This window comes from Aythya marila, assembly GCF_965140915.1.
Source record: "Aythya marila genome assembly, chromosome: 15".
Lineage (NCBI taxonomy): Eukaryota > Metazoa > Chordata > Aves > Anseriformes > Anatidae > Aythya > Aythya marila.
In genome coordinates this window covers 13,695,269-13,722,044 of record NC_139056.1, presented here as the reverse complement: position 1 = coordinate 13,722,044, position 26,776 = coordinate 13,695,269, and the positions used below count along the sequence as shown (strand labels likewise).

The window sequence follows — 26,776 nt, the reverse complement described above, 5'->3', positions numbered from 1 at the left end:
GAGCTCATTAGGAGTGTGGTGCAGTCTGCAGGAGCTAATTAAAAATGCCTATATCTCATAATAACCATTTATCTCATCACAGCCTCCATTCCCTGACTTTCTTTCTCTGGATGGAGTGAGAGCGAATGATCTCTTCTCACTGGTGTATGTGCACACTGTAAAACACACCGAATATGCTGCAGTACACATGGTTTTGTTCCAGGGTAAGAAGCCACCAGCTCCATCCTTGCCCGCCTGGGCTGTGGGCTGACTGCCCTTTCCGACCACATGAGGCCATGTTAGATGCTCTGGGGCTGCCTGGAGATGCTTTAGGAAATAACTTATTCAACTATTCCAAAAAAAGCTTCTTGACATTTTAAATTGTTGGCCCTGTGAAGCGTTATGATGATGAAGGTGACTCACAGCTCCTCTTCTGCTCATGAGGTCACTCCAACAAACTCCAGCTCTGTCCAAGCTCTCCAGAGGTGAGCACATCTCTTGCCTCCAAAGGCATCCACTTTAATTTTGTTAAATGCCGCTTATCTGCAGGATCCATCTTAATTTCCCTGGATCTTCTCACTACAACTGTCACACAAGTCCCTGACTGCAGTATCACTGTCTCCTCGTGGCAATAAGGGTAAGTGTGGAGCTGCTGTCTCCCAGCGGGAGGGATTGCCATGGCTCATCTAATTCTCTCTGTCCCCCATGCCCTTGAAACAACAGAGGAAATCTTCACTAATACATAAACCTGTGTGCTCCTCCAGGAGCTCTTCTTCTCTCCTGCATCTGTCACACCAGAATTGCAGGGGGAAGGCAAGGCAGGTGACACGAGGCAGCTCGGTGGTGGCTGTCTGACCCTGCTCTTCCCCCCACGCTGCATACGGGACAACAGCTGCAGCAGAGGAGGAGGAAGGCTGAATGCAAGAAGATGGGGACTGTAACCCTGCAGGAGATGCTGGTTGGGAGACATGAAAATGGTATTAAAACAGCATAGTAACACGGGTATTTGCATTTATTGTACTCAAAGTCTTACTGAAGTGGCTGGTACCTCTGGTATCTCTCCGTTTCCAGCAATATGTTGGTCTGCACTGCTTACTATGACTGCAAGCTTTGCTGAGACATCTGCATCTCTTCTGTAGGATTGCTCCTTCTGTACGTTTTCACAACAACAGAAAGACACAGCTTCTAGTTAATCTGTGTTATCTGGAAAGATGAAATCAAAGCGAAATTCGTTTTGTCAACAGGGGTGTGAGTGCTGACAGGAGATGGATAAGAACAGGCGAAAACTAGCTGTAGTGGTGCCCGACAAATCATTTCTCACACTTATGGTGCCTGGATGCAGGGGGATATTCTCGAGATGACATTTGATGAACCTGTTTTCTTTTGGAGCTGGAATTAAAAGGCTCTGTAGGAAAAGAAGAGAAATAACTTGCAAAGGCACACAGCTGTGATACCATTTTCTGTGCAGCCCCACGACACTGGGCAGCCTGCAGGGGAGCAGAGCACAGCCTGCCTTGCTCTCCAGGGAAAGGAGGGTGTACTTACACTTCTTAATCCATCCCAAAATATCAGTATCTTGGAAACAAATTCCTTGTCATGTTTAATCTTTGCACACATTTTCAATAAAGCAGATGGAGAGGCTGCTGAATAATGAAATCCTTGAGCCTGTTGCAGCTGAAGTCAGATGTAAAATCAACGTCAGCAGCACGGAGATTGTGCTCCTCGTGACAGCAGGAACCAAGTCTGAGGTCTGTTGGCCTTCAGTGCAACCCAGCGGATCCTCACCCCTCCAAGACACTGCTCTTCTGCTTAAAATTTCTTGGTCAAATAAAGACAATTAAGTAACTGAGGAGCATAAAAACGTCAGTGTGAGTAGCTCAGCCTGTTCCCAACAGTGCCGGCAGCAGATGCTCATGGAAAAGCCTGGGAACAGGGTGAGAGTTAAAGGTACTTCTCAGAAATACTCTCTCAGCTGCCTGGCCTTTGTAGTTCAAGGAGTCCATAGATACGCTCAGGAAGGGAAATACCTCTTTTTGCTTGTACTGAAAACCTTCCAGTTTCAATCTTTCAGTCTTTAGTTCTGTTGGTACAAGTCATTCCCTCTTTGCCCTCTCCTTGTCACTCACAAGTGACATCAGGCAGCAGGAGATGGTGACTCTTAACCAGCTGCTGGAGTCCTGGCTACAGCTGAGCTAAAATAGACAACACTTAAAGTTTTTGTTTTGTTTGTTTGTTTTTTCTCCAAAGAATTCCTGCTGATTTGCAGCCAGACCTTGCTGTGTCCATAGGGAAACTTGCTGCATTCTCTGCTGTGGGAGCTGTCTGCTGACCATTGCGCTGGCTCCCCCCTTTCCCAGTCATTATTTTGACACCAACTGGCCATGGTTTTACTGTGTTTCTTTGACCATATAGACCTCATGTCCGTAACTTCAGATAGACATCAGAACTATTTTTCCCCAAACCATATATTTTAAATTGTTTCATCCTAAAAATAATTTTTTTTCTTTTTTTTTCTCCTATTATTGTTATTTATCTACACATGTGATGAAGATGATAAAATGAGTAGTGCCTACTCTTCACTTGTCTGTACAGCCTGGTGTCTCTGGTGACTAGGAACACTTTATCAAAATCAATCAATTAAACCTAAACAATCAATTAAACCAATCAACTAAATCTAACCACTCAATTAAACTTATCCACTATGCCCATTGGGCTGGCATGTCCAATATTCAGAAAAAGAAAACACGTATTTAAAATCCTGGCATTTTCCCAAAAGTTGTCACTCCCCCTCTGAAAACAATGCTGGAGAAATCAGGATTTTGCTCCTGTAACTTCTGCACACTTCTCTCTTTTAAGCTTTCTTTGCCAAACTTCATTTTCAGATGTATTCCTGCCTAAAACTCTGTTGTATCAGCCCTTCTCTCAGACGTCCTCTGTTTTCAGAGGCAGTTTTGACTGCACACAAAAACTCAGCTGCTGCCCAAGATGAGGAAATCTCTTTTTGCAAGGACAGCAGACAGGGAAGCTCTTGGCAGATGGAGCAACCTGTGAGTCACTTCCGTGGCTTTTCCAGGAGATGTTGCAGACAGAGGCAGGACATTGAACTTAGCTGAGATTTCCCAACTGTCATGTTATTTGGGTGGCCAAACATGAGTCATTTCTAAACCTAGATCACACTGGTTTTGTTGTTGTTGTTTTGTTGGTTGTTTTTTTGTTTTGTTTTGTTTTCCCTGAAAACATACTATCTACTAAAATAAAACAAAGCACAACAGATATTCCTGGTGAAATCAATCTGTGTCAGCTTTCCTGAAATCAGCACCATATAACAAGCATGAATTTTTCTCCTCTAAGTTATTTATCCTCATGCCTGGTACCAGACTGAGGAAAGAGGCTGGAGAGGCCGTTATGTCCCACCAGTAGCTGTCCTCTGAAAGCAGTCCTGCGAGCTGAACAGGGATGCGATGCTGCAGTCTCATCTCTGGATGCTGAAAAAAAAATCTAATGAGAAAATGATTTTCATATGGTCAATGACTAAGACAGTAATTAAATGAACTATATAAAATGTTTTGGAATTAGTAGAGAAAAACACAGCTTTATAAAGTGTAATAGAGGCTAAGAAAAGCAGCAGTGTGACCCCCAAGATTTTGACATGTATTCAGCGCGTGTAGCACGAGGTGTCCTGGTGTACACGTACAATGGGACTCGTCTGAAAGGAATGAAGAGCACCAAGGAGCGAGAAATTAGAAGACAGAAAAGAGGGAGGGGGATTAATCAGCATTAGTGCTGCTTTCAATCACTGTGTTCCCTATAGAAATTAAATTGCTTGACTCATATCAAGTTACCCATTACCAATACACGCCGTTGCTTTCATTCCTCACTTTGCTGGGCAGACTGCAGTGATGTCCTTGTGCTTCAGCCTTGTCTGCAGAGTAAAGGGGTTAATTTGATCTCCCTCTCTGTCTCTTTAAATATAACTCCTAAATTTGATCGTTTGCCTTTTTTTTTTTTTTTTTTAATTATTACTACAATAGCTGCAGCTTTTCTGGAGGAAATAGCTCTCCCACCAATACACTGCAGTTTTCCAAAGCAAAGTTTGAACCACCTCCATCAAACCTAATGGTCGCAGCTTTTAAACCTTTCAATGAGGGTAACAAGCTATTATTAACCACAGCACAAAAGCAAAATACAAGCTCTCCCAGTCCAGTATCTGCAGCTCCAAAACCAGATATAACAAGACAAGCACATCATTTACACATACGTAATCCTGTGAATATCTGTCATATATACACATGGTACACACTTTTGGTTCTTGCATAGATATCCATATATTTGGAGTAGCCACAAATGATAGCTGCAAAAAACAAGTCTCCGATTTTCATTACCACCTGTAATTCCACCTGGGTTCATTACTTCCTCTGCTAAAGTGATAAATAAAGTAATAATTCTCCCTAAAAGCTGTGCTGTGTATTGTACTGCTTGAGCACCCTCCTGGTACATTAATGGGGTGCTGGGACAGGCATTATGGATGTTTAGATCCCAGTATACGAGCTGAGTATTCCTCCCCACCTCAAATTAAGAAGAAACCCAGCATTTTGAGGAGATTTACATTGATTTTCCTGCTGTAAGCCAAACCAAGCTAGAGCATCTGGAGTTCTTCACAAAGTGCTCGGCACGTGCTGGAAACTTGGCCTCGTGTCCCTGAACAGGCCAGAAATATCCTGTCCCCAGGGATCAACTGACCTCCATGCTGCCTTCCCAGGTCTGTAAATTTTATCTGATGGGTTTCAAGGGATTTCCTCTGATTATTGCGGGTGCCTCTGGAGATAGATTTGAAAGGATCCTGAATGCCTGTGAGACCTCTCCCTCTGAAGCCAACCCATGGAGAAACCTGGTGGAGGAGCTGTAAATCTTGGGAGGTTTTACAGCAGCTCCCCAGACATCTGTATTGCCTGTATCAGCAAACGCTCCATGCATCGCTATGGGAGTGGGATGTGGCGAGGAGAGAGCTTAATTTAGAAAGCAACTATTTAATACCTACAGTTCTACATGGCAGCCAAAAATGTAACCCCAGACAAATAGCTTTCCTAACGCAGACTGTATTAATATGTGTATATATATAAAGTAACAGCATTGCACTCACATGCTCATTTTCCACTGGCTGATCATGGGCAAACCCTCAATCACATCCAGACCCTGCTGTGCTACCACAAATGCTGGAAAGAGGTAAATATTCATGTGTCTAGGCTCCTTGTTTCCCTTCCAAAAAGAAGGCACACTACTGCCCCAGCCCAGCTGCAAGGGAGGCATTTGAATTAAGAGCAGAGTTGCACAATAAATCTTCCTGGGTGGGAACAGAGGTAGCACAATGGGGTTGAAAAAAGAGGGGGTGGGAAGAAGGTTCTGGGGCATGTTGGTATTTTGATAGCATACATAGTTTTGGCCAGAAAAAAAAAATATCTCAGATTGGTTTAGTTGCAGTGATGTGATGGGTTTGCAACCTTTCCTACAAAACCTGATGTGCTTTGTATAAAGAGTGCCATAGAAATGAGAGGAATCAATACAAAGATGCCTCTGTGCGTGCATGTTTTATATTAAGACTTAGTTGATGACTTCTCGTCATTTGAAAGAAATGTTCAGCCTCAGTGCTTGAAATTATCCAGCTGCAGCATTTTCTACTCAAACCAATCTCCAGTTAATTTGATCCTTCATTTATCTTGAACAAAGCCTCCTAATAAAAACATTTGTATTACAAATGATACACTTGATCAATGGGATTGCTTTAGGCAAGTATTTGATAATTTGAACACTAGCTATAAAAAGTTCTCATTTAATAAATGTAACTGGCCCAAATTTGCAGTGAGAGAAAGCCCCAAACCTGTACATCACTAAACAAGCCAGAGTGTAATTAAATATAGGGTTATTTAGATGTTCTTAACAACATTATTGTTAGAACTGGCTAGTGTAATCTCTGTGATATTAGCCGTAATTATTTTTAGGTAGCACGATTAATTATTTAGTTCAGTCCAAGTGACAAGAATGGATTGATTCAAAATAAGAAGCTGACTGGGTGCTAAGCTATTAATTTCCTTTCAATCCTGTAATTCCTTTGGTCAAATTGGTGAGATAAATACACACATGAGAAAGAGGCAGAGACCTCTCCCAGGCACGGACTCATGCACACAAATACCTACACACCCTACCCCTCACACTACAGGCACCTCCTTGACAATTCTGCCTGTTGATGGTGGGCAGAATATTTACTGCTGTTTTCCCACAAAACCTGCCAGAAAACTTCTGACTTGCGTTTCGGGCAATAGCACCCTGGGCATCAACAGCAGCCAGGTCCTGTGCAGTACAGGAGATAACACGGGACCCTTTGCAGGGGCTCGAAGTGGGGAAACAGCCACCAATAACATTCATGTCTGCATTTCTGAGATCGCTTTTCAAGCATATGAGCACTTCAAGGTCGCAGACTGCTTTGCTATGGATGGTATGTTCCCCCTCACAGGCCTGGGTCTGAGCTAGGAAACATTACCCCTTGACAGTCAAAGCGGATTTCTGCTTTATTGCATTTGCTGTTATCTCTCACTCCTGGATGCTTTGGGAAGCAGTCCCGCTACTTGGAATTTTATGCTGTGTTTATTTTCATTAATGGTGGCATTAATCAGCTGTTTTCCCTGGGTCTCCACAGACTGCTCAAGGATACTCTTGGAATGCAAAGACAAATTCCAGGTCAGAATTCCTGTTGCTTGCTATTATTACGGTTGAAAAGTGAAATCACTGCTCTCTTTGTTCAGACTTGTGCACGAGCACACTAAAAAACTGCCAGCAGCTCCAGCATCCCTTCTGCACCCTGGTCAAAGAACTCTGTTCCGACACAGCTACCAGCATCTGTATTATGAAAAAAATTGAAGTCTACAACAAAAATGTCACACCATACATCTGCCTATTTTGTTTTGCTTCTCCAAACTTTTTAAATCAGCATTTTTAGGACTTCATTTAAAATGAAAGACCAGGAAAGGGCACAATGAGGATTCTCTCCTGTCACATCACGCATTGAGTTGTACACCATAACAGCCTCAAATCTCTTCCAATCCATCACTTATTTCCCTCTAGAAACTTTTCCACTCTATTGTCTTTGACTGTTATTTATTTATTTGGTTAGCTGACTTCAAGGGACATTTCTCCTGGCTGGATAAAGACATTTTGCAAACAAACGTGTGGAAACATTTCTGATAACGCTGCAGAAAGCTGGGTCCCTGTGGGCAGGTGATGCTCCGTGCCGTCCAGCAGCCACCACAGCCTGGTTCAGGAGCAGCATTTTCACTGCTGGCTGCAGCGAGGGCTGAGGTGGGAGGAATTAAAGGGTTGCTTGAGGATCCACCGGGCTCTAAGGACTCCCCTGGGGAAGATAAAAAGGAATTAAGAAGGACTTTTATTGACGAGGATATGTTGCTTGTGCACACAAAAGAGCGTAATTGTAAGTATTAGGAGGGAGGTTTGCTATGGCTGAAACTATCGTTTACACCCCATGGAGAGTAAAAAAAGGTCTTTTTAAAAAAATAATTAAAAAAAAAAAGGCTGAGAACTTGGGTTGATGCTCTACCTTTTCTGGTGCTTTACAAGTCAGTCCAAAAGGCCTGAGGCCCAGATAAGGGTTACTAAATAGGAAAGCAGCAATAAATAAATAACATTGTCGCCCCTGTTCAGAGAGCTCCACATTTTGCTGCAGCACCCTGAGACACTGAGCTGGAAGAAGAGATGTAGGTCTCCATCAACAAAGTGTGTTCTGTGGAAAAAAAAAACACCTTTGGGCAGCTCTGCAGCACCCAAAGGAGAGGAGAACACGGTGCCAGCATCTGTTCAGCGCCGGGAGAAGAGAGCATCTGCTTCGAGACTCTCTGACGTTTACTTCGAGTGAGAAATCGTTGCCCTAGCCATAATACTTCAGGAGCGAGACACATAAAATGAATGGAATCCACACAAATGAGGTAGTTAGCGTAACCGAATACGCTGTTCATTCCTTCAAGAATGAAAAATATGAGTAATTCCCTGGCAAGGCCCAATTACAGCCTGCCAGCCCTAGCACATGGGTTATATCTATTATGAAATAATAAGATAACATTAATAAGATTCCCAGATAGAACATCAGATAGCCATTCTCCCAGCTGCATAAAGCTGGTCTGACTATTCAAGTTGTCTCCTGCCTGAGGAGCCCAGCACTCACCAGGTCTTTCTAGTCATCTTTGGCCAGAAAGGTGCAGGTCTGCCAGCTTTTAAGCAAGCGGCTCTGAGTGGGAGATAGGGCAAGAGCTGTGGGAGTGCTAAGGAGCTTCTCTCTTTTAGGGAATTTCAGTATCAGGCAGGAACTGGGTGCATATTCTTCAGGTGAATATTGCCACCCCCCTTCCTGAGATACCTATGGAGGTAAGCTCAGTAAAAAAAAAAAAAAAAAGAAATTAATATAATATAATATAATATAATATAATATAATATAATATAATATAATATAATAATAAAAAGACATAGGTACAGTTGATTGTAACATCACAGGTTGCTCAGAAGCCCAGAAGGGCAGGAGACAGCTGTGATTTCCATCACTGATTTAGCAAGCTGCTTCTCAGACACTGGTAGGGGGCAGCCAGCTCTCCAGGCCCAAGGAGTGAAGCTACCAGCAGCCAGAGGCTGTACATTTGGCAGGTGGCTAAATTGGCTCCGCAGCCTCACCCGGCCTTCCCTTCATGGGGAAGGGAAGATGCTGAGTCTCAGCACAGAGGGTAGTGTAATGAGAATTAATAAGGCGTGTGAAGATGCTATGTAATTGTCCGGCTGGCTGTTTCCTTTGCACCTTATGCTATCATTTATGCTCATGCAAAGTGGCTGTAAAATGCTCCTGGTCTGATTCAATATAACTCCATGGACCCTCGTACAGGTGTAAATTGCTCTGTGATGTTCAGGGCAATGTCTAAATGCCCTGAATCTAGGCTCCTAATCTAGTCGTCTCCATTGTCTTTCCTTCTGTCCCTGAAATTGCACACAGCCAATTGAATATTTTAGTGCCCAATGAGCTACAAAATGTTGGCTATTTCATGCAAAATAATGCATGAAATAAATAAACAAATAAATAATAATCCCTGCCTGGGACTCCCCAAGAGGTGAATTTTCCGTTCTAGCCCCTCAGGGACTGGAGCTGCATGGAGGTGCACAATGACCACGAATCCGAGCCAAAGACAAGCCGTGAAAAATGAAGTTACAACATCGTCTTGGAGGAAATGGTCAAAAAGCCCATGCCTGACCTTGTCCAGACATAGGAAAAAGCAACTGCAGATCAAGAGCAGCTGTAAAATGAGCCTGAACTAAAACGTATTACAGGGAATAACCCTTAAAGAGGTGGAAGGCTTTGCTCGATGCACTCCTACAGGTAATTTCAATCCCTGGCAGCTGCAATGTTTCAATAATGAATGTCAGACCGCTGGACAGCTGAGAGGGGAATAAATATCTATTTGCCTTCACTGGAAGTAGCATTAGTTTGACATATGACATTCAAATGATATGAACTTTAAAAGAGTGGTTAAATGACTGCTGTTTGACTTGAAACCTTGAATCCACCGAAGCAGCATCCCAACCGTTTACCTTCGCTCCAAGGGGGATTGAAACACTGGGCTTAAAAATGAGAGATCAGAGCATTTCTGCAAACACAGCCCGCGGGATGCAGCGTGTCCAGCTGGTAGCATACGTGCCCCCGTGGGATGAGAGGGGGAAAGATGGATTCTGCTGTATGGCACCGTCCTCGTGTCCCCATCACCGCAGACGCCTGCTGCCAGCACAGGGGGAGCAGCACAGAGCTGGGCGACAGAAGGGGAGAGGATGGAGGGACGAGCTTTGGGGCCATGGGACAGAATGGGGTGCGAGAGCAGGGTGCCCCTACCTGGTCCCGTCCTCTTTCTCCTGGTGTCCTCCTCCTCCTCCTCTTCCTCCACGCTGCTCTCGGAGGCTCTCCTGCACTCTGCCTCCCAGGCAGCCAGCCCAGCCTGCGCCGTGCCCGTCAGCTCATTTCGGGGTTGTCCGAGAAACCAGTGCTGCGAAGCATTTACCTCTCTATTTTGGGAGACCTTGTTAAGCACTTGTCACATTAGCCTGTCAGCTTAATACCAGCAGTCATAACACTTTTATAACCTACCTGCTGAAGTGCCTTTGCTTGCAATCCTTGCACTAAAGCAAGAGCTCAGGACCAAAGCTGCTGCAAGAAAAAAAAAAGAAATCGCTGCTTCCTGACCTTTGGGCAGACTCTGTGGGCTAATTATTCCATCGATTTTAACCGAATCAAGCGTTCAGTGAGGCTGTCTGGAGGCCTGCCTCTCTTCAACTGCAGGTCTCGTACCGCACCAGCAGCAATCATGCGGACAACCTTGTCGCGAGCTGGGGTCAGGGTCAGCAAAGCTCCGAGTGGCTCGTGCCTGGTGGCAGGCAGGGCTGGTGGCAGGCAATGCTGCCCTAGCAGGGGACAGCCCAGGGACATCCCCACTCGCTGGCTCATGCCACTGGGGGAGAGGACCGAGAGCCAGCAGAGCACTGGAGCATGCATTAAGCCCAGCAGTGACACCCCTCCCAGCACCATATTAAATGCAAGTGGGTGCTCTTGCTTAAAATTGGACTAAATAATTGAAGCACGAGTGAGTGGAGCCAGATTTGAATGTTGCAGCTTCGTGGTGAGCTCTCCTTACAGCAACAAGAGCTTTCCAGGAGCTGCTGCTAAGCTGAAGGCAGGTTAGCTTCAGGAAGCAGTACTGTGCTATGAGAGAGAAATCAGCACAGCAAAGGAGCTGGCACTGAGGGCCTTTTATAGATCCTATATGTGTTTTGGGGGCAGCAGGAGACTTGATTCAGCAGCTGAAGCACATTAGATGAGCTCCTGAAGCACTTGTGGTTGAGGGCCGTTCAACTGCAACCCATTTGCTCACTCTGTGACTTCTCTAGGATCTGAGTCAAAGCATGGCACAAAGGCAGACATGCACCAGATCTCACTGTTGGTTAGCTGTAAACATTTTTATTTTTTAAATGCATTTGCAGGTAAACTGAGGCACGGCGCTGCTGAAGCCTTAAAGCTCCATTTCCCTCTGGCTGCAGGGGAGCTGTGCATATTCAGCACCTCTGGAAGTCAGAGCAGCAAGGACAGGCACAGACCAACCCCAGAACTGCGGCACCAACCAGAGGAACACCAGAAATCAATCCCATCCCACAGGCTATGCCAGGCTCGTGTCTATCTGTTGGAAGGCTCCCAGGATCAGAGCGATTCCCCACTGTAAGCTCCCACCCAGCTCCCCCACCAAGCCAACATCTGAACCTCATCATTGAAAACAGCATCCTGTTAACCTTTTCAATGCCGTTTTCCCCTAATCTTCCTTTCTGCTCTTCATCACTACCAGGTTTAGCAACCCCTGCCTCTGTGTCAGCCCCATTAGCAGCAGCACTGCTATCGATTCTCCTGGTCACAGTGAGGTGGACGTGAAGTTTCCTGGTTAACAGAGCAGAGCCTGGGAGCAGCACCACTCTCTGCCTCCCCTCCCTGATTCAAGGTGAAGGCAAACGGGCAGATCAGCCTCCTCTCCTAATCCTTCCTACAAGCCCAAGTGCGAAACAGCAAAGGCGTGCACTTGCTACTCTCCAGCGCTTCTGAATTCAGCCAAATGGAGGTGAGATTTGGCATGCCCCAACATCACCTTGTCTTTGCCAGAACCCAGCACAAGCACCTGAAGATAAAGCCAGGCAGCACCACGAGCTCGCTGGTGGGTTCTCTGCAGGTAAATCAGCGTTGCAAGCTGCAGCTGCTGGCTCACACGCTTAACCGGAGCAGAGAAGCAGCACCAGGGTGCCAGCAGATGAAGATGCCTTTGAACAGAGATGAGAAAGGCTGAAATCCTTTGACACCTGGAAGTGAACTGTATATTACTAAAATGTTAAGCAGCTTTGTGAGAGAGATTATCCTGAAGGATATTTTCCGCAGTGTTGACATTTGTGTGTGAGTGATTAATTCCAGCGCGGGCATGGAGCAGGGAGGCAAAACCCTTTGTGCATTGCTCGTGACTTTCCTCGCTGCCACCAGCCAAGCCACAGCCTTCAGTCTAGCGAGGTCATTAATGCCTCCCTGACCTGTGACACCGTGTTACTTCATCACCCTCATCTGCTCAGTCACCTCTGAAGGCAGAGACTTGGGGATTTTCCGTGCCCCTTTTTTGTCAACTACTGTGGCAGCAGAGTCACTTTTCTGCTGTTTGTTCTCCTGGTTTTTGACTGCCTCTATATTTTGTTGTTATCTCTTGAGATGCTCCATCACAGCCACAGTGAAACACAGAGCAATGGCTTTAAAAGAGAGGGATGGTAACAGCAGAAAACAAAGATGAACCCTTGCTTTTGTGCAAGGGCAGCAGAAGATAGCTGTGCAGCTGGAGGTCATGAAGGCAAACAGGGAAGCTGGAATTTTCTGACCCTCCCACCCTGCTCATTGCTGACTCTCAAGGGAAACAGCCTCATCCTTTCCCTACCCTTTCAGGCAAGGATGTCTTTCACTGGGGAATTTAATCCACTGCAGAAAGGTTGTTATGTGTCTTTTGGGGTTTTCAACTAAATTCTTCAAAAGTATGAAGAAAAAAAAAAAAGAAAGAAAATATAAACTATAAAAAGAAATAAAAGATATATAATAATATATATAATCTATCTGTCTATAAAAATAGTATATCAGAACAGAAAAGCAATATAAAAAGAAAGAAAACAACTGCTGTCTAGTGACTGAAGTTCCTAAGCCCATTTTTGCACTGGAGACCACTTCACACTTACACCATCAATGGCTCTCCTCAGCCATTTATTTTGGACTGGAGTGTCTTAAACTCAGCATCTCTACATGCAGCTCTTACTACTGATGATATATGTTAGGTAACACCTTAGATGCGTTTAAGACACAATGAGTTTTCATCCGCCAGGAATCCAATCCATTATACATGGTAGTGACTGGGGTAGGTGCACTTGCAATTATTTCAGCCAGCACTGAAATTTGACAGTTTGGAAGCAGAAGACTCTGTGATGGGGAAGGGTACATCAGAGCAGGTGCATGAGTTGTCCAGGAGAAAGCACGGACAGCACTTTGAACCCTGCATGAAGTCATCGGATCTGCAGCATGGAGCAGACCCTGGAATCTAACCTCTTTGCTCTCACAGAAAGACGAATGCCTGGCTAAGACAAGCAAGCCAGCACCTTTGGTAATTTGTGTTGTTACCACGTCATAGTAGAAAAATGAACTGCCAAAACAGGCTTCTGTATCCATTCTGTGGCCCTGACTTTTGAGGCAGAGGTACGTTGAGGATCCCACCTAAGCAATGAGGAAGCCTTGCTAGGAGAGGTGGTGGGATGGGACCACACCGTTTTTTGGCCAACAGCTTGTTGGACCTGCAGATGGATTAACTTGTGTATGGAGGAAAGAGCAGAAGTGGAGACTGGCTTCAGTTGGGTACAAAAGAGGTAAGCAAGCTTTTTATTGTGATTAACTTCTCTTTAGCAGTTTCTGGACATGTAACACGAAGTGGGAGAGTACAGAGCATTAGGTCCTCTGGAATGTAAAAAAAAACATAAAGTCTGGGCAAGACTTCCCAGCTCTCAACAGCCAAAGGCAATGTCTTTCTTCCAGACCAGGGTTCCCCAGGACATCCAAAGGCTCTCAGTGCTACACCCTGTGTCATTTTTAATTCAGTTAATTTGGTCTTACAATGGCCTAATACACATCAGAGACTAAAAGGTGTCACAGTAGCAGTGTAGATGGTGCCTGTACTGACAGTCACTTCTGTGGGAGATGGCTGCGTGCCCGGGGTAAAACAAGCAAACAATCAGAAAATACACGCAGGGCACTTCTCTCCCACTCCACAAATCTCCAGTCATTAGGGGGAACTGCTTGTCTCTGGGCTCTTCCAGTTAACTCATCTGCAATCTGAATCACTCATAAAATCATAAGAAAATCTAAATAAATCAGCATCAGAAAATTTGCCACGGGCATTCATTCCTGCAAGGACGTGACCACTTTAACACTTGTCAGGGTCAGAGCACACAGCTGAGGAAATATCCCTGGACAACTCTGCATCCCCAGGAGTATAAAACCAGAAGACACACAGAGCTGCCCAGCAGGCAGTAGGAACAGGAGCAATGGTAGCATTACTTAACTGTGTGCAATTTGCTCTCCCTCTCCTGATTTAAATTACACTGCCAGAAGAGACTGACAGTGTCTGGAATCAAATTGCTGAGAAAAGTGCCTCTTCAGAAGTAGAAGAAAAAAAAAAACACCCAAATAACTTGAGTGGAAATGGTCTTGCAAAATGCCTATTGTGATCTGGGACAGCAGGATCTGGGACTGAGGAGTTTTCATTAGGCTAATGTTCATTTAATTATGCCAGGCCAACCCCCTAAATGCCATGTTGTGAAATGGGGATTTGCACCACTGACATTTTTACAATGCACACATCAATTTGGGTCTCTGCCTAAGATTTAGGCAGAGAAAGCACCATAAAACAAGAGTCTCTGATCTGTTCCTTCACTTTTCCAGGTCACTGCGGACTCTGGGGACCATCTTCAGGACGATGGGCTTCTTTGGTTGCATGAAACCTTTCGTGTCCAAAACCAGGGGGATCTTGAGGAAAAAAGAAAAACAAAAGTACCACGTAAGATGGGGAAAAGGGCAGTCATGAAAATGAGAGAACCCCTACAGCCCACACACATCTCAGCCACCCCCCATTTTCAGTGCATTTCCTGACTTTACAGGTGTGTTTATAAGGCTATCACTAGTGCTCATGTAAAACAGACATGAGCTGGAGCTCAGTAGCCCTCAGCTCTTGATGAACTGGTCAGTGAATGCTGGTGTCCACATGGACAGTAAGAGGCACTCAGTGCTTGATGGGCTGCACACAGAGGGAAAAGCAGCCAAAATCCATCCAGGGAGCAGCAGCTGAGGAGGGGCACACGGTGCCATTTTGTTTAACGCTGAAACGTGTCAGCACTAAGGGGAGCTGGGCCATAATGGGAGTTAGAGGAACAATGTTACCTGGGAAATGAAGAAACAGAGAGAACTGCTTGAGCTGAGTACCAAAGAAAAAGCGTCCTCGTGCAAAAAAGCACCAGGCTCCCTTGGGGTGGAAATTTCAATAAAAAGAACATTTACAGCTAGTGGTGAAGGGAGTCATCTTGTGGGGCAGGGAGAAGTGCTTCACTGAACCTCCTCCGCCGCCACAATGCTGCTCATGTCCCAGCTCTCCTCCTCCCCTGCAGGACACGGGCAGTACACCCCCACCCCACAAAATGCGCTAAAAGCCCCAATAAGCTTTGCTTCAGGAAATTTCAGCAATGTGGCTCTGAGCCCAATGTGCCATCAGTGGAGGAGTGAGAGGAGGTGGCAGCTCCCATGTCTGTATTCCAAAGGGATGTTCTGAGGTGAATTTTTCCCTTCCCCTCTGATTCAATACACACAACGTCTTCTGAAGGAAAAAAGAGCTGAAAGAGACCCATAAACCTATGGGCACCAATAATACAATACATATTTAACTTGTCTCCCTTTAATTAAAGGCAGTTATAAAAAGAATCAATTTTATGGATTGCAGAGGACTAGAAAAATGTCATTAGACTTGGGGGAGGGTGGATAGGTCACCACATTGTTAATGGACTATTACAGTCTTTCACCTCCGGGTTACTAGTTGAGTCACAATCTGAATCTGCAGAGATTCCAGCTGAGTGCTTGTGCCAAGTAATAACTCTGTGAGTATTTTTGTTTTATACAACAAATGTCCTTTGAATGCACTTGCTGCCCCCTCTGCTCTGATCTCCTAAGCTTGTCTCATGAACAAAATGTATTAATGGCAGCAAAGCCAGATTGGGGCTGGAAACTGAGTGTCCGCAGCAGAGAGCAACAGCAGATGCTACCTGCCTCTGAGTCATGGGGAGTTGCCCTGTTTTCAGGATATGCTGTGATGATTGCTGGAAAATTACATCAGGCATTTCCTTTATGTCAAACAGCCCCGTCCTGCAGGGCCTGTCCCATCAGCACCGTGTGCAGCAATGTGGGAGCCCACACAAAACCAAAAACGGGTGCGAAGGAGGGAGGGAGCCTGTTCCCTGTTTCTCCTCTGCCTCCGAAGACCTCCATAGCCTCAAAGGGGGAAGAGTCACCAATTAAAATTTATCTCAGATTGCACTTGGCTTAAAATTGTTATGCTTTAGAGGTCGCCTGGTGGCCCGTAAGAAATGAATTCTGCTGTCTCGGGGTCTCAAAGCGAATGGCCATGCCTGTGTGGCAAAGCACAGCCTTGGAGCAGGGATAATCACTCTCTGGAGCAGGATCTGTCTAAGCTGGGTCAAGGCAGAGTGGCAGGGAACAGTAGGGGCTGAGCACCCTGCAGCTAGCTGCACCCCAAGCAAAGCAGAGTACTTCAGGGACTTCAGCCTGATATATTCCACTAACATCAATTCTGCTTCTGCAGAGGCTTAAAAAATGTATCAGTAACTTGTGTCAAACCATTTAAACTAACTGAGAGCATTTAAATATGGTTATTCCCACATGCCTCTCTAATCCACAGTGAAATCTTCCTCCCTGGTCTCTGTGTGAAGCAGTAAAAACCCAAGTCTGCAGACAAGGTTCAGTGGTCGTGAAGCTATCAGTCTCTGAACTCCTCGGGGATGGGGGATTTAATGTTCAAGTGGGACAGTTCCCTATTTGTCCTGAGATGCAGGCAAAAGAGAGTGCACAGGACCACCCCAGTGGGGTCAGAGAGCAGGTAACAGCACACATCATCCCAAATCCTCACCGGAGTGTCTTTGCAGGGTCTGAATGAGAAGTGTTGCAGAAGGACAACCACAGCCATTTTCACCACGAGGAGAGCAAACCTCATTCCGATGCAGTTCCTGGGGCCGGCCCCAAACGGCAGGAAGATGTAGGGGTCGATGGATTCTCTGTTTTCTTTACTGAACCTGATTACAGAAAAATATATAAGGTTAGAAAGAGCTTCTGTTCTAGGCTCTCAGATCTGAAGAGATGAGGGGTCTGGGAAGGCAAAGGCTTTTTGTGTTTCTGTGCATATTAGAAGAAACCAGCTAAGTCCCTTATTTCTGTCTCAATAGATGCCTTATGCCTCTGCTTTTATCCTGCTGTTTGGAGTTGGCTGCGCATCTCTGGGTGTGTCAGGTGAACAGGGAAGACCTGAAATATGCTAACAATTTCATAACTACTCTTTTCTCAGAACTCCCTCTAAGCTCAAAAACTGAACCTAGATTTCAAACCCTAAAACACACAGGTCTACAGCCTCACATCTTCCCTTTAGATCAAAGGCCTGAGCGAGCACAAAGACGTTCTCCCCCTGTGTGACTAAAAGGAGGGTTGCTTTTGAGACACACCAGCCATTCCTCTCCTCATCATGAAAAACAGGGAAGAACAATCAGCCTCACAGAGGAATTTTCCACTGAGCATTTTCAGCAATGCTTTTCAGTGATCAGTTAGTTTTCACGTCAGGAAGCTTTTCATTCCCAGTGCATGAGGTCTGGGTATAAACCTTAACCACGTTAAGCCAGCAGTGAAATATCTCGCTACCAAGACACCAGCACAACCCGATGATGAGTTTCCAGTGAGGCAAGTGATCCTTAAAGAGTTCCTGTCTACCTACCCTTCCCTGTTTGTCACCTGGTGTAAGAACCAAGCTGCTGGAGTTACTGAGGTGCAACACGCCCCTTGCCAGATGCTCCCACTGGGGTGGTTTCTTCGGCAGCCAGCATGAGGTACATGGCCCACAAGGGTCCATGCTGATTTCAGCAGTACACGTCCCCCTCTACCTTATGTCTGATGCCGCTGCCATGCTGTGTCCTGCAGGGGACCACATCCCCACACCAGGGTTAGCTTCCAGAGGCATTTGAGCTTGCGGTGCAAGGGCACAGATCTGGGCCTGCCCTCCCTGGGCCAACCCTCAGTGCCTTCTTGACCACCTGAAGGTGAGCAAGCCCAGGGTCTCCCAGGCTTGCCTCAGGCCTTTGTCTCGTTTCCCAGCAGCTGGCAGAGCCTCCAAAGCAAGGATTGTTTCACAACTAGAGTTGAAAAATTAAGTTTTATTTCCTACCTGTCTTTGCCCTTCCACTGCTGATTTGCACGGCAGCATGCCAGTCACCCAATGGCTCTCGTTTTAATATCTGGCCATAAACCCCTCAGTGTTACAGCTGCTGGGAGCTGCTCTCACTGTCGCTTCCTTCAATGCAGTTAATTAAATTCCATGCACAGTTTATGGATGTAGATCATAAAACTCCCCTCACGGTAATGCTGGGACTAGATGTCAGACAATGATAAATGCCTAATTTAAATGTTATAATCATGCATTCCCCACTTTCACTGCCATTTCCCCTCCCAGGAACCAGGTCAAATGTGCAGCTATTTCTCGCACCAGGCCCTCACCTCTCAGGCCTGAACTCCTCCGGCTCAGGCCAGTACGCCGGGTCGCGGTGCATCACATAGGCTGGGATCATGACCACCATGTCCTTTGGAATAGTCACCCCATTGATCTCCACTGTCTTCTTGCAGACCCGCTCGATTCGCCCCCCGGGGGGGAAGAGCCGGAGGGTTTCGTTCACCACCATGTCGAGGTACTCCATCTGCATGACGGTGTTGTACGTGGGAGCAGCCTGGGGACAGCAGGGGAGACAAAGGTCTCAGGATGGCTATGAACACAGGACCTCAACCCCCTGCCAGAAACCAGAAAATGGGAAACCTCAGCCCCAGCATCAATTCCATTCTGGGTTGCTTCCAGCCTGGTTTGTGGTTCAGGATCCAAAAAAATTACGTGGGAATGAGCCCAGAGTTTCCCCATCCTCTTTACCTTGTTGGGCAGGTTTGCATCAATCTCATCCTGGAGCTGCTGCTGCACATCAGGGTGTGTGGCCAGGTTATAGGAGATGTAGCTGAGGGTGGAACTGGTGGTTTCGTAACCAGCAAAGACAAAGACAAGAGCCTGGGCCAGAATCTCATTGTCACTTAATGCTGAAAAGAGGCACAAGAAACGTGTAAGAAGCTGAAATCTACAGCACAAGTGTGATTAACCCTCAGAAATCCAGGATCCCACTTGTCAGTCCAGGTAATACTATCAATAACTACTTAACACCTGGTGAAGGAAATGTCCAGCTAACTTAGACTGGTAGCCTCTGGCACAGGGCAGAGTGGGTCTAGCACTGGTGTGAAGCCAGAAAAACACTTTCAAGGTCAGCAGAGTTACTTTGCTGTATTTAAGGGTAGAATTGCACCAGCAAATCTATGCATATATCTATGCATAGCCTGAGCCTGATTTAGAAAATCTGTTATCTTCTGGAACTGTGCTATCTGAGCAAAAAAAAAAAAAAAAAAAAAAAAAGAAAAAAATGGGTATGTGCCAGGAAAAATTGGAGGTGAGGAGATGTCCAGCAACTGCTCTAAGCTCTGAGGTTAGCCACATGCTGCTGAGGGATTAGTAGCCCTGAGCATAGTTTGGCAGTGGTAATGAAGACAATACAGGATTGTGGTATTGCAGCAGCATCCCAGTGCAGCCTGCAGTGCAGGGTGCCACACAAATTCCCTGTCTGTGAATATCAGAAGTTAACAAGCTTCCTGCCTTGATAGAGGCTGATGGTCTGGGCTATGCCTTGGCTGACCCTTTATTTTCTGAATCTAACAGTTAACCTGGGATGAGCAACAGAGATGAGCTTATCGATGAGCAAGGTACGTGCAGCATATGTGCTTTGTGTGCTTTATGAAATACAGCCAGCACCACTGGCCTTCAGAGAAGACAAAATAAGAAACAAAGAGGCAAGGAGATATTCACTCTGTTTGCTTTTTGTTGGATAAACGGCCCTCAGGACTCACCCCAGCAAATGGGATATAATAAAATATGGCTGATATGTGATAAGCATCATTATGGCCCTGCTACTGAGACCTTGAAACTCCCATAGAATAAATGACTACAATCCTCTCCTACTTCCATTCTTTAACCACATGAAGAACCACCTGCTCTCTGCTGAGGGCAGGACAGCTCTCAGGACATACTTTTGTATGAGTCCTTCTCCTCAGCAGACTTGGAGTTGTTCTGTGAGTCCACCATCAGCTGCAGGAAATCAACCCGGTCCTGGGGAGAGAAGGAGGCAGTCAGAGCAGAGGTGGGTGGGCAGGGAGCAAAACTTGTTCAGCACAAGCTCCTTGAGGAGATGCCTGCTCCACTTGCAGCCCCCCAGCTTCAGAACATAATCATGGAGAGGAGCAAATGAATACCCCACAGCTGCTGAAGGCATGACCAGGGCCCTCCTGCACTCAGAAGGACAGTGCTACGGACAGAAAATGCCCTCTGGGCAGGACTCACCACGTGGTAGCCATTGTCCCGTTCCTTCTTCATTTTCATGAAGTTGCCATTGAAGAAATCCATGACTTTTGAGGGTAACAGAGTCACTTTCATCTTTTCCAGTACTGGGACAACGAAGGGGAACAACACTAAAAGGAGAGAAGTGAACAACATATTATAGCTCAAGGAGGACGTTATGAAGCGTAGAAAGAAGTGGGGTGAATCTGAGTCCTGACCCAACGAATTGCCTTTCATTGCCTTCAGATCTTTTTTCTTATAAAAAAATAATTAAAATAAATAAAAATAAAAATTAACAGGCCTCAGCTGACATGCAATAGCATTTGAGAACCTTCTGGCCTTCTACTATGATATGTCCTCAGTTCTGCACTGAGTGCAGCTCTTGTTGACACACAACAGCAGCTTTCCACTGCAAAAAGGATCTCTGCTTGTAAGATGATGGAGCAAAGACCCACATGGGGCTGTGCAAATCTTGGCTGTGATTTCCCAGGGGAAATATTTCCTCAGTCCTGCTAGGGTGAATGTAATCCTGCAAAGTGCACCTCTCAGATGTCAAAGAGGACTCTGAGGTACTGAGGGAGATAAAACGAAATGCAGGTGGTCACTGCACATGGCCGATTCAGGGCTGTATGAAATGAGGTGTGTCATACCTAATAATAGGAACACGGGGTTTAGAAAACTGAATTTGAGAAATTTCTTTATGTTGGTGACAAAGGGGTCATTGGGGTTGTTCATGGAGTCAATATCCACACTGAAAGAAGTGCTGACCACTACGTCCATGCTGTAGGCTCCAAAAATGCTGAGTAGAGAAGAAAAAAGAGTGAATGGGATGAGTACAACCAGAGCAGTGAATAATAGCCAATTTAGGAGCAATCCTTGAGAGAGGGAAGCTCTTTTACATTTTTATCTGTAAAAGAGACTGTAAAAATGGCATGTAAAAATACCACATCTGTGACTTGCAGGGCTTCTGGAATGGGCCCAACTGCTGCCTTGAAATGCATCCCCAATAAAATGAGATGGGGAACCGAGCACTGTTACCCAGCCTGAGCTGAGCAGAGCACAGCAGGCCCACTGCAGAGGAGCACAGCTGAGAAGGGCTCTGTGCTGCAGCACGGAAATCACAGAATTGTAGGGTTTGGAACGGACCTCCAGATAGCGTCAGGTCCAACCCCAAAATGGCTCTCCAAAACAGCTCCTTCCCCACACTGAATACATACTCTTTCCTGTCAGCCTCACAGAGTTACTCACTCCTTCATGGTCACGAGCTCATCGTTAGCCGCTTTCTTCTCAATGTTTTTCACTAATTTTTCACCATAGAGCTTAATGATAGGGAACATCTGAAATGCAAACCAAAGCAGAAGGCACTGAGACTCTTTCACCTTCTCTAAGCAAGGCTGGGCAGCTCCACGCTGCCATCTGCAACGGGCCACAGTGAGCGAGTCTTTGGCTTCTGGCGGAAGGGGAAAAGTCCCAGCACTCCTCCAGCTTTTGGTGCAAAATACCAGCGGCCTCTGCTTTACCTCCTTCAGCTTCCCACTGGTGAAGGTTGGAGACAGCACCGTGCGGATCCTTTTCCACTTCTCATCTTCAGCCACACTGAGAGCTGACTCCAGGATCCCATTCAGACGGAAGTTCTGCACGAGGAGAATTTGGCAGGAAAAGGGACGTGGTTATACAGGGCAATGGGTGAAGGTTTCTGCCCCCCTTTGACATTACAGCAATGCAAAGAGGCAAAGAAAACAACAGCAACAACCAACACAACAAAACACACAAACAAATATCACGGAGCATTGACTTGGCCCCTAAAGTCATAGCAGCTCTACCTCAAACAGCAAACAACAGAAATGGAAACAGTGCAAGAGGCAGAAACAGCTCAGTTCTAGCATACATCCAGGCTGATGCCCCAGTCAGAATGGCCTCTCCACCTCCCTTGCATAGTTTTGTTGTCAGTCCTGTCAATAAGCTGGGGCACAACAGAGAGCAAATACTTGCTGAAGGGCACATAGAGACTCGGAAGCAGAGAGTAAGAACAGAAACCAAGAAGAAACTCTTCCTTTCTTGCTGCATTCGCTCCCCACCAGAGAGGAAAGCAGAGGACGAGATACCCACCCGGCGGTTGGTAAAATTGGTATAGCACTCCTTCACCAGGATGGTTTTGATGAGGATGGGGTCGAGAACAACCAGCAGAGGCTGCCTGCCGTCAAAAATCCTAAGCCAAGAGAAAGCCACGGTCAGTCCATTGCTCACAGGCAGCTGGAGTGAGAGCAGGCTGCTTTGCCCGGGGACAGAGCACTGCGCAATGAGCGCTGCAGCCCATGGGGTTTGGGCCAGCTGAGTCCCCTCTGACAAAGCTGCTAAAGGGACGGGGCTGAAATGGGTTTATTATGCCGTAAAACCAGAGAGAGGGGAAAAAAGGACAGTGCCAAACACGGACAGCATGAGCACTTCTAGCCATCATCTGTGCTGTTACAGAAGGATTTCCAAAGCAGTGTGAGTTCAGATAAAAGGCAGCTTTGGCTGCGACATTGATCCCTGCATTTGGGCTGTCTGAGCTGTGGTTCGGTAACTGGTGGCTGCAGTCAATAAGCCCATACTGAATGGCCACCTGTGGGGTAAAGAGATTTCCCTGTGTGGCCTACAAGGCAATGAGAGGGGGAAAAAAATCTCTTCTGCCTCTTCTGTTTTCCGGTCACCAGAGGCAGGAGAACTTAAAAGCCAAAGGGCAGGAGCCTTGGGCCACAGCCGAGGGAAGCTGCCGTCTTCAAGAGGTTTGAGAAAAATTTAATCTTTCCAAAAATATGCTTAGTTTCATGAAGCTCCTACGATCTTTGTGCACCAGTTTTGCTTCGGTCTGCAAGGTTCCCAGGAGAAGCACGATAAGAGCCCCGTGCCTGTCTGCACAGAGCCAGCGCTGGGCAGGGAGCGGGAGGAAGGTTTAAAGGTGGCTCGTGCCCTGGCTCTGGGAGAAGCAGGGAGCAAGATGAAACACACCATGGCAGCCTGCAGCTCACTTTCTGCTCCAGACAAACACAACAGAGGCTTCAAAGGCTTGAGGCTCAGTTTGACACCAGCACTGGAGTTTTCTGGGCAGGCTGCGTGGCTGGGAAATGATCGGTGCCTTCCCTCGCTAACGCAGCTGGAGCTAAGAGATAAAGGCACGGCCGTGCAGATGTGGTGGGTGCTGGAGGATGGGGGAGCTGCCTGTCCCCAAGGTCACTAGCACCACTGTTTAGCTCTGAATGCTCCCAAAGTGGGGAAAAAAATAAAGACTCCCCAGCTTGCTGCCATCATCCCATCCCAGCAAGAGAGAAGTCCTGGAGAGAAGGCTGGAGACTTTCCCAGCCATGAAACTGTTTTTTCCCCATGCCCCAAGCCATCACTGCAGGAATGACAGTGCAGGGACATGGTAGCAAGCCACCCTTTCCCATTCCATTTTGGGACAGAGAAACACCCCAAATAGAGAATTTTGTTCTGCAGAAAGAAACTCACCCCCAGATTTTACCGTATTTTTCAAAGCACATCTGATCAAAATTTACGAATCCCTGCAAAAGAAGAAAGGAGAAACGAACAGTTTGTGAGCGAAGAGTGATCAAAGCAGGTCCCAGCCTGCAGCTGGGAGCATCCCACGGACCCATCCTCAGAGGCAGAGCCTGGCGGGTGCACGGCAGCCCTTAAGAGCCACGTAGACACTGAGGGGACATTTGTGCTGGAGGTAAAAAGAGAGCAGAGAAAGAAAACTGCACTTTCAACTTCCACCAGCCAACCAGCGCTAAAAATATAATGAAGACAAGGTACGACAGGGTACACAGCTCTAGTGTGAGCAGAGTTAGCAGGCAGAACTAGATCCCAGTGTGTCCTTTCATCTTCAGCTCAACAGGTTAGAGCTGCTACTGCCTTGTCCTCCTGAGATCTTCCACAGCAGTTACTGAACCAGAGTGATGAGGGCTCTTCTGTTTTCCTTTGTTCCCATTAAGGTTTTAACTGATGTTACATGTAAGGATGAAACTTTTGGGACACATAACACTCACCATGCATCAACTAAACCATTAGTAAGAGACCATGTGTCATGCTGTAAACTCAGCAAACACAAGTTTAAACTCCCCTTTCATTGAAGCTGAAGCTAATACATTTCATCCTGCGTTTCCAGGCAGTTATCTGGAACCAGCTGATACCCAGTTATTTGATAAGGTTTGCTAACTTGGTCATACTTGTTTTATTTGGAAATCTATTCAGCTGGATTAGTTTTAGGATGGTGGAACAGATGGCTGGACAGGGCATTGCTGGGGTGTGACACAAAGCACGAAGAAGCACACAGTTCTCAGAAAGTGGCAGCTCTAGGTAGCTCCTCAATATATTTTTTCTTTGTTTCCAACAGTTCTTCAGCTGCTGAGGAGTGGGTAGAAATCTAAAGGGGATCTAATAGCTCAAATTATGAAGTGAGTGAAAAACACAACACCCCTCGTTCAGGTCAGCAAGAACCTTAAAGTAATTTTTGTGTTCTCTGCGTATCCACAGAGCTTCCTACCTGGACACGTCATTGCCATTACCAAGGAACCAAGGATAGGGGAAAAATGTGACCAAAGAATGGAAAAAAACAGCACCACCTACACGTAAGCCCCTAAGGCAGATGTGGATCAGCAGCTGCCCATACTCACGTGCCGGTACTCCAAGAGTGTTCCCAAAAATGGCAGAGGCCGTGGCCCGGGGATGCCCAACTTCTTGAAGGTCTGGTAGGGCCATATCCCATAGCTGCCAAGCAAAGCCAGTGTATGAGATGCATTCATGTAACAAGAAGAGAAGGCTCTTCACCCTAAGCACAGTGAGCAGCTTACATAGCTGCTTCTTGCCACACAGAAAAAGCTGAAATTATGGACAAGCAGTGGCAGACCTGCTGAGGCTGCTCTGCTACTGCAAGAAACCCAAGAGCATTTGGGGTACATCTCCATACAAGACAAGGGCTGATGACAGCTGCAGCCCAGCCTAGGCAGATGCAGACATCTCAGACCTTTGCTCAGGGGCTGCATCCCACTGCCCAGGTCAGACAACGGTGACTCAGGAGGCTGAAGGGAACCTCAGAGGGACCAAGTTCCCAAGCTGAGACCAGCCTTTGGCTTTGTGAAGCCCAGGTGGAAGAGCCAGAGCAGCCCAGCAGCCAAGCAGGGGCATAAATTAAAAGAGCCGAATTAAGTTTTTGCCTGCGTAGCTCACTACAGCTCCCGCGAGTGCTGTAAGCAAAAGGGCAATTTTGCCAGCATAACTATTTAAGCAGGGGCTTCTGCTTGCAGAAGCAGGGCAGACTTTACTCGCTGCCTACTCCCAGCTTGCACAGCCCAGCCCTTTGCAACCAGGCAGTTTGCTGCAGCAAAAATAGAATTACTCCTCCCTTTGGCTCTGTGTGGCAAAGCAAAAACAACAAAAGAAAGAAAGAAAGAAAGAAAGAAAGAAAGAAAGAAAGAAAAAAAAAAAAAAAAAAACAAACAACAAAACACAGAGGTTCCTTTTAATCCTCCCAATCGTTTCTTGCTGACAGGGAGGCAGGAAATACTCTCTGACTTCCTCCAGCAAAGATTTCCTTCGTCCCACCCACCTCCTTTATCAGCCCTCATCTCAGCCTTGCAGGTAGCACAGGAAGAGTCAGGATTGTTTTTTTTAACACTAATTAATGCACCAGGGCACTTCCTATTGAGTGTGATACCCCTGTGAGCCCCGGCTGCCCACGCACAGGGACTTCTCCTCCCCAGGCACCCGTCAGGACTAGCCTCTACTCACAGAATCAGGAGGCTAAAGAAAATGATGAGGAGTGTCCAAGTGGTTAGGGAGAAGTCTGGCAGGAGATTCATCGTGCCTCCCGGCCTGACAGCACCTGTCTCCTGCACCGCCCAGGCCTCGGTTTATGAGGTTTGGGGCTGACCTTCAGCTGCAGCCGCGCTCAGATGACGCGGAAGGAGGAGTTGTGCTGCCTCGGTTGCTCAGACTTTAACCCTTGGGCAGATTTGTCCCTGGATGGTGCCAATACCATGCCCAGCCCTGAAAGTTTTGTGACATGAAACTGCAATTTTCAGCAGGGGAAAAGGTAGCGAGGGGGGAAGACATCCATAAAACACCTTCCTGGGAGCGGTGAGGCTCGTGCGGGGAGCTGCCAGCTGCTCTCACCGTGGCTCGGCTCACCCCCAGCTGTGCTTTCACCACGTCCATCGCTTTTATCAAGGGGTGTGATCGGGAGGGACTAGGCAATGCTAGGAACTGCCAGGTTCCTAGACAGATTGCATGGGGCTGTGCCCCTGGGCCAGCAGCATTTTTTGCCTCTGTCCTACTGTTCGCAAAACAGGTCCAGGCTCACCTCCAGACCTGTACTGAGGAGCCAAGAGGCAGCGCTGACACCTTTCCTAGGAAGACATCTTGGACGTGCCCAG

General features: G+C 46.7%; 1 protein-coding gene across 2 annotated transcripts; it reads right to left on the bottom strand.

Moving 5' to 3' along the window:
- Window positions 1–13,456: 13,456 nt before the first annotated feature.
- LOC309884177 (cytochrome P450 3A30-like) lies at window positions 13,457–26,268 on the bottom strand. Of its 2 annotated transcripts, XM_082772914.1 has the most exons (13): window positions 26,133–26,268; window positions 25,019–25,112; window positions 23,853–23,905; window positions 22,473–22,572; window positions 21,884–21,997; window positions 21,612–21,700; window positions 21,014–21,162; window positions 20,367–20,494; window positions 20,057–20,135; window positions 18,861–19,021; window positions 18,440–18,666; window positions 16,812–16,974; window positions 13,457–14,647 (listed from the first exon to the last, which is right to left on the bottom strand). In XM_082772914.1, the coding sequence occupies exons 1-13, from the start codon at window positions 26,201–26,203 to the stop codon at window positions 14,552–14,554; spliced, it is 1,524 nt and encodes a 507-aa protein (XP_082629040.1). In that variant the 5' UTR covers window positions 26,204–26,268; the 3' UTR covers window positions 13,457–14,551. The 2 variants fall into 2 exon arrangements, with proteins under 2 accessions (XP_082629040.1, XP_082629041.1); XM_082772915.1 differs by lacking the exons at window positions 22,473–22,572; window positions 23,853–23,905.
- Window positions 26,269–26,776: the final 508 nt, after the last annotated feature.

Bases quoted from the DNA above. Each gene is read 5' to 3' on its own strand.
- LOC309884177 (XM_082772914.1), bottom strand. From the start codon at position 26,203: ATGAATCTCCTGCCAGACTTCTCCCTAACCACTTGGACACTCCTCATC. The intron at 25,113-26,132 runs GTGAGTAGAGGC...TTTGCTTGGCAG, and splicing joins TTCTTTAGCCTCCTGATTCT to CTATGGGATATGGCCCTACC. The intron at 14,648-16,811 runs GTGAGGATTTGG...TTTTTCCTCAAG, and splicing joins GACCCTGCAAAGACACTCCG to ATCCCCCTGGTTTTGGACAC.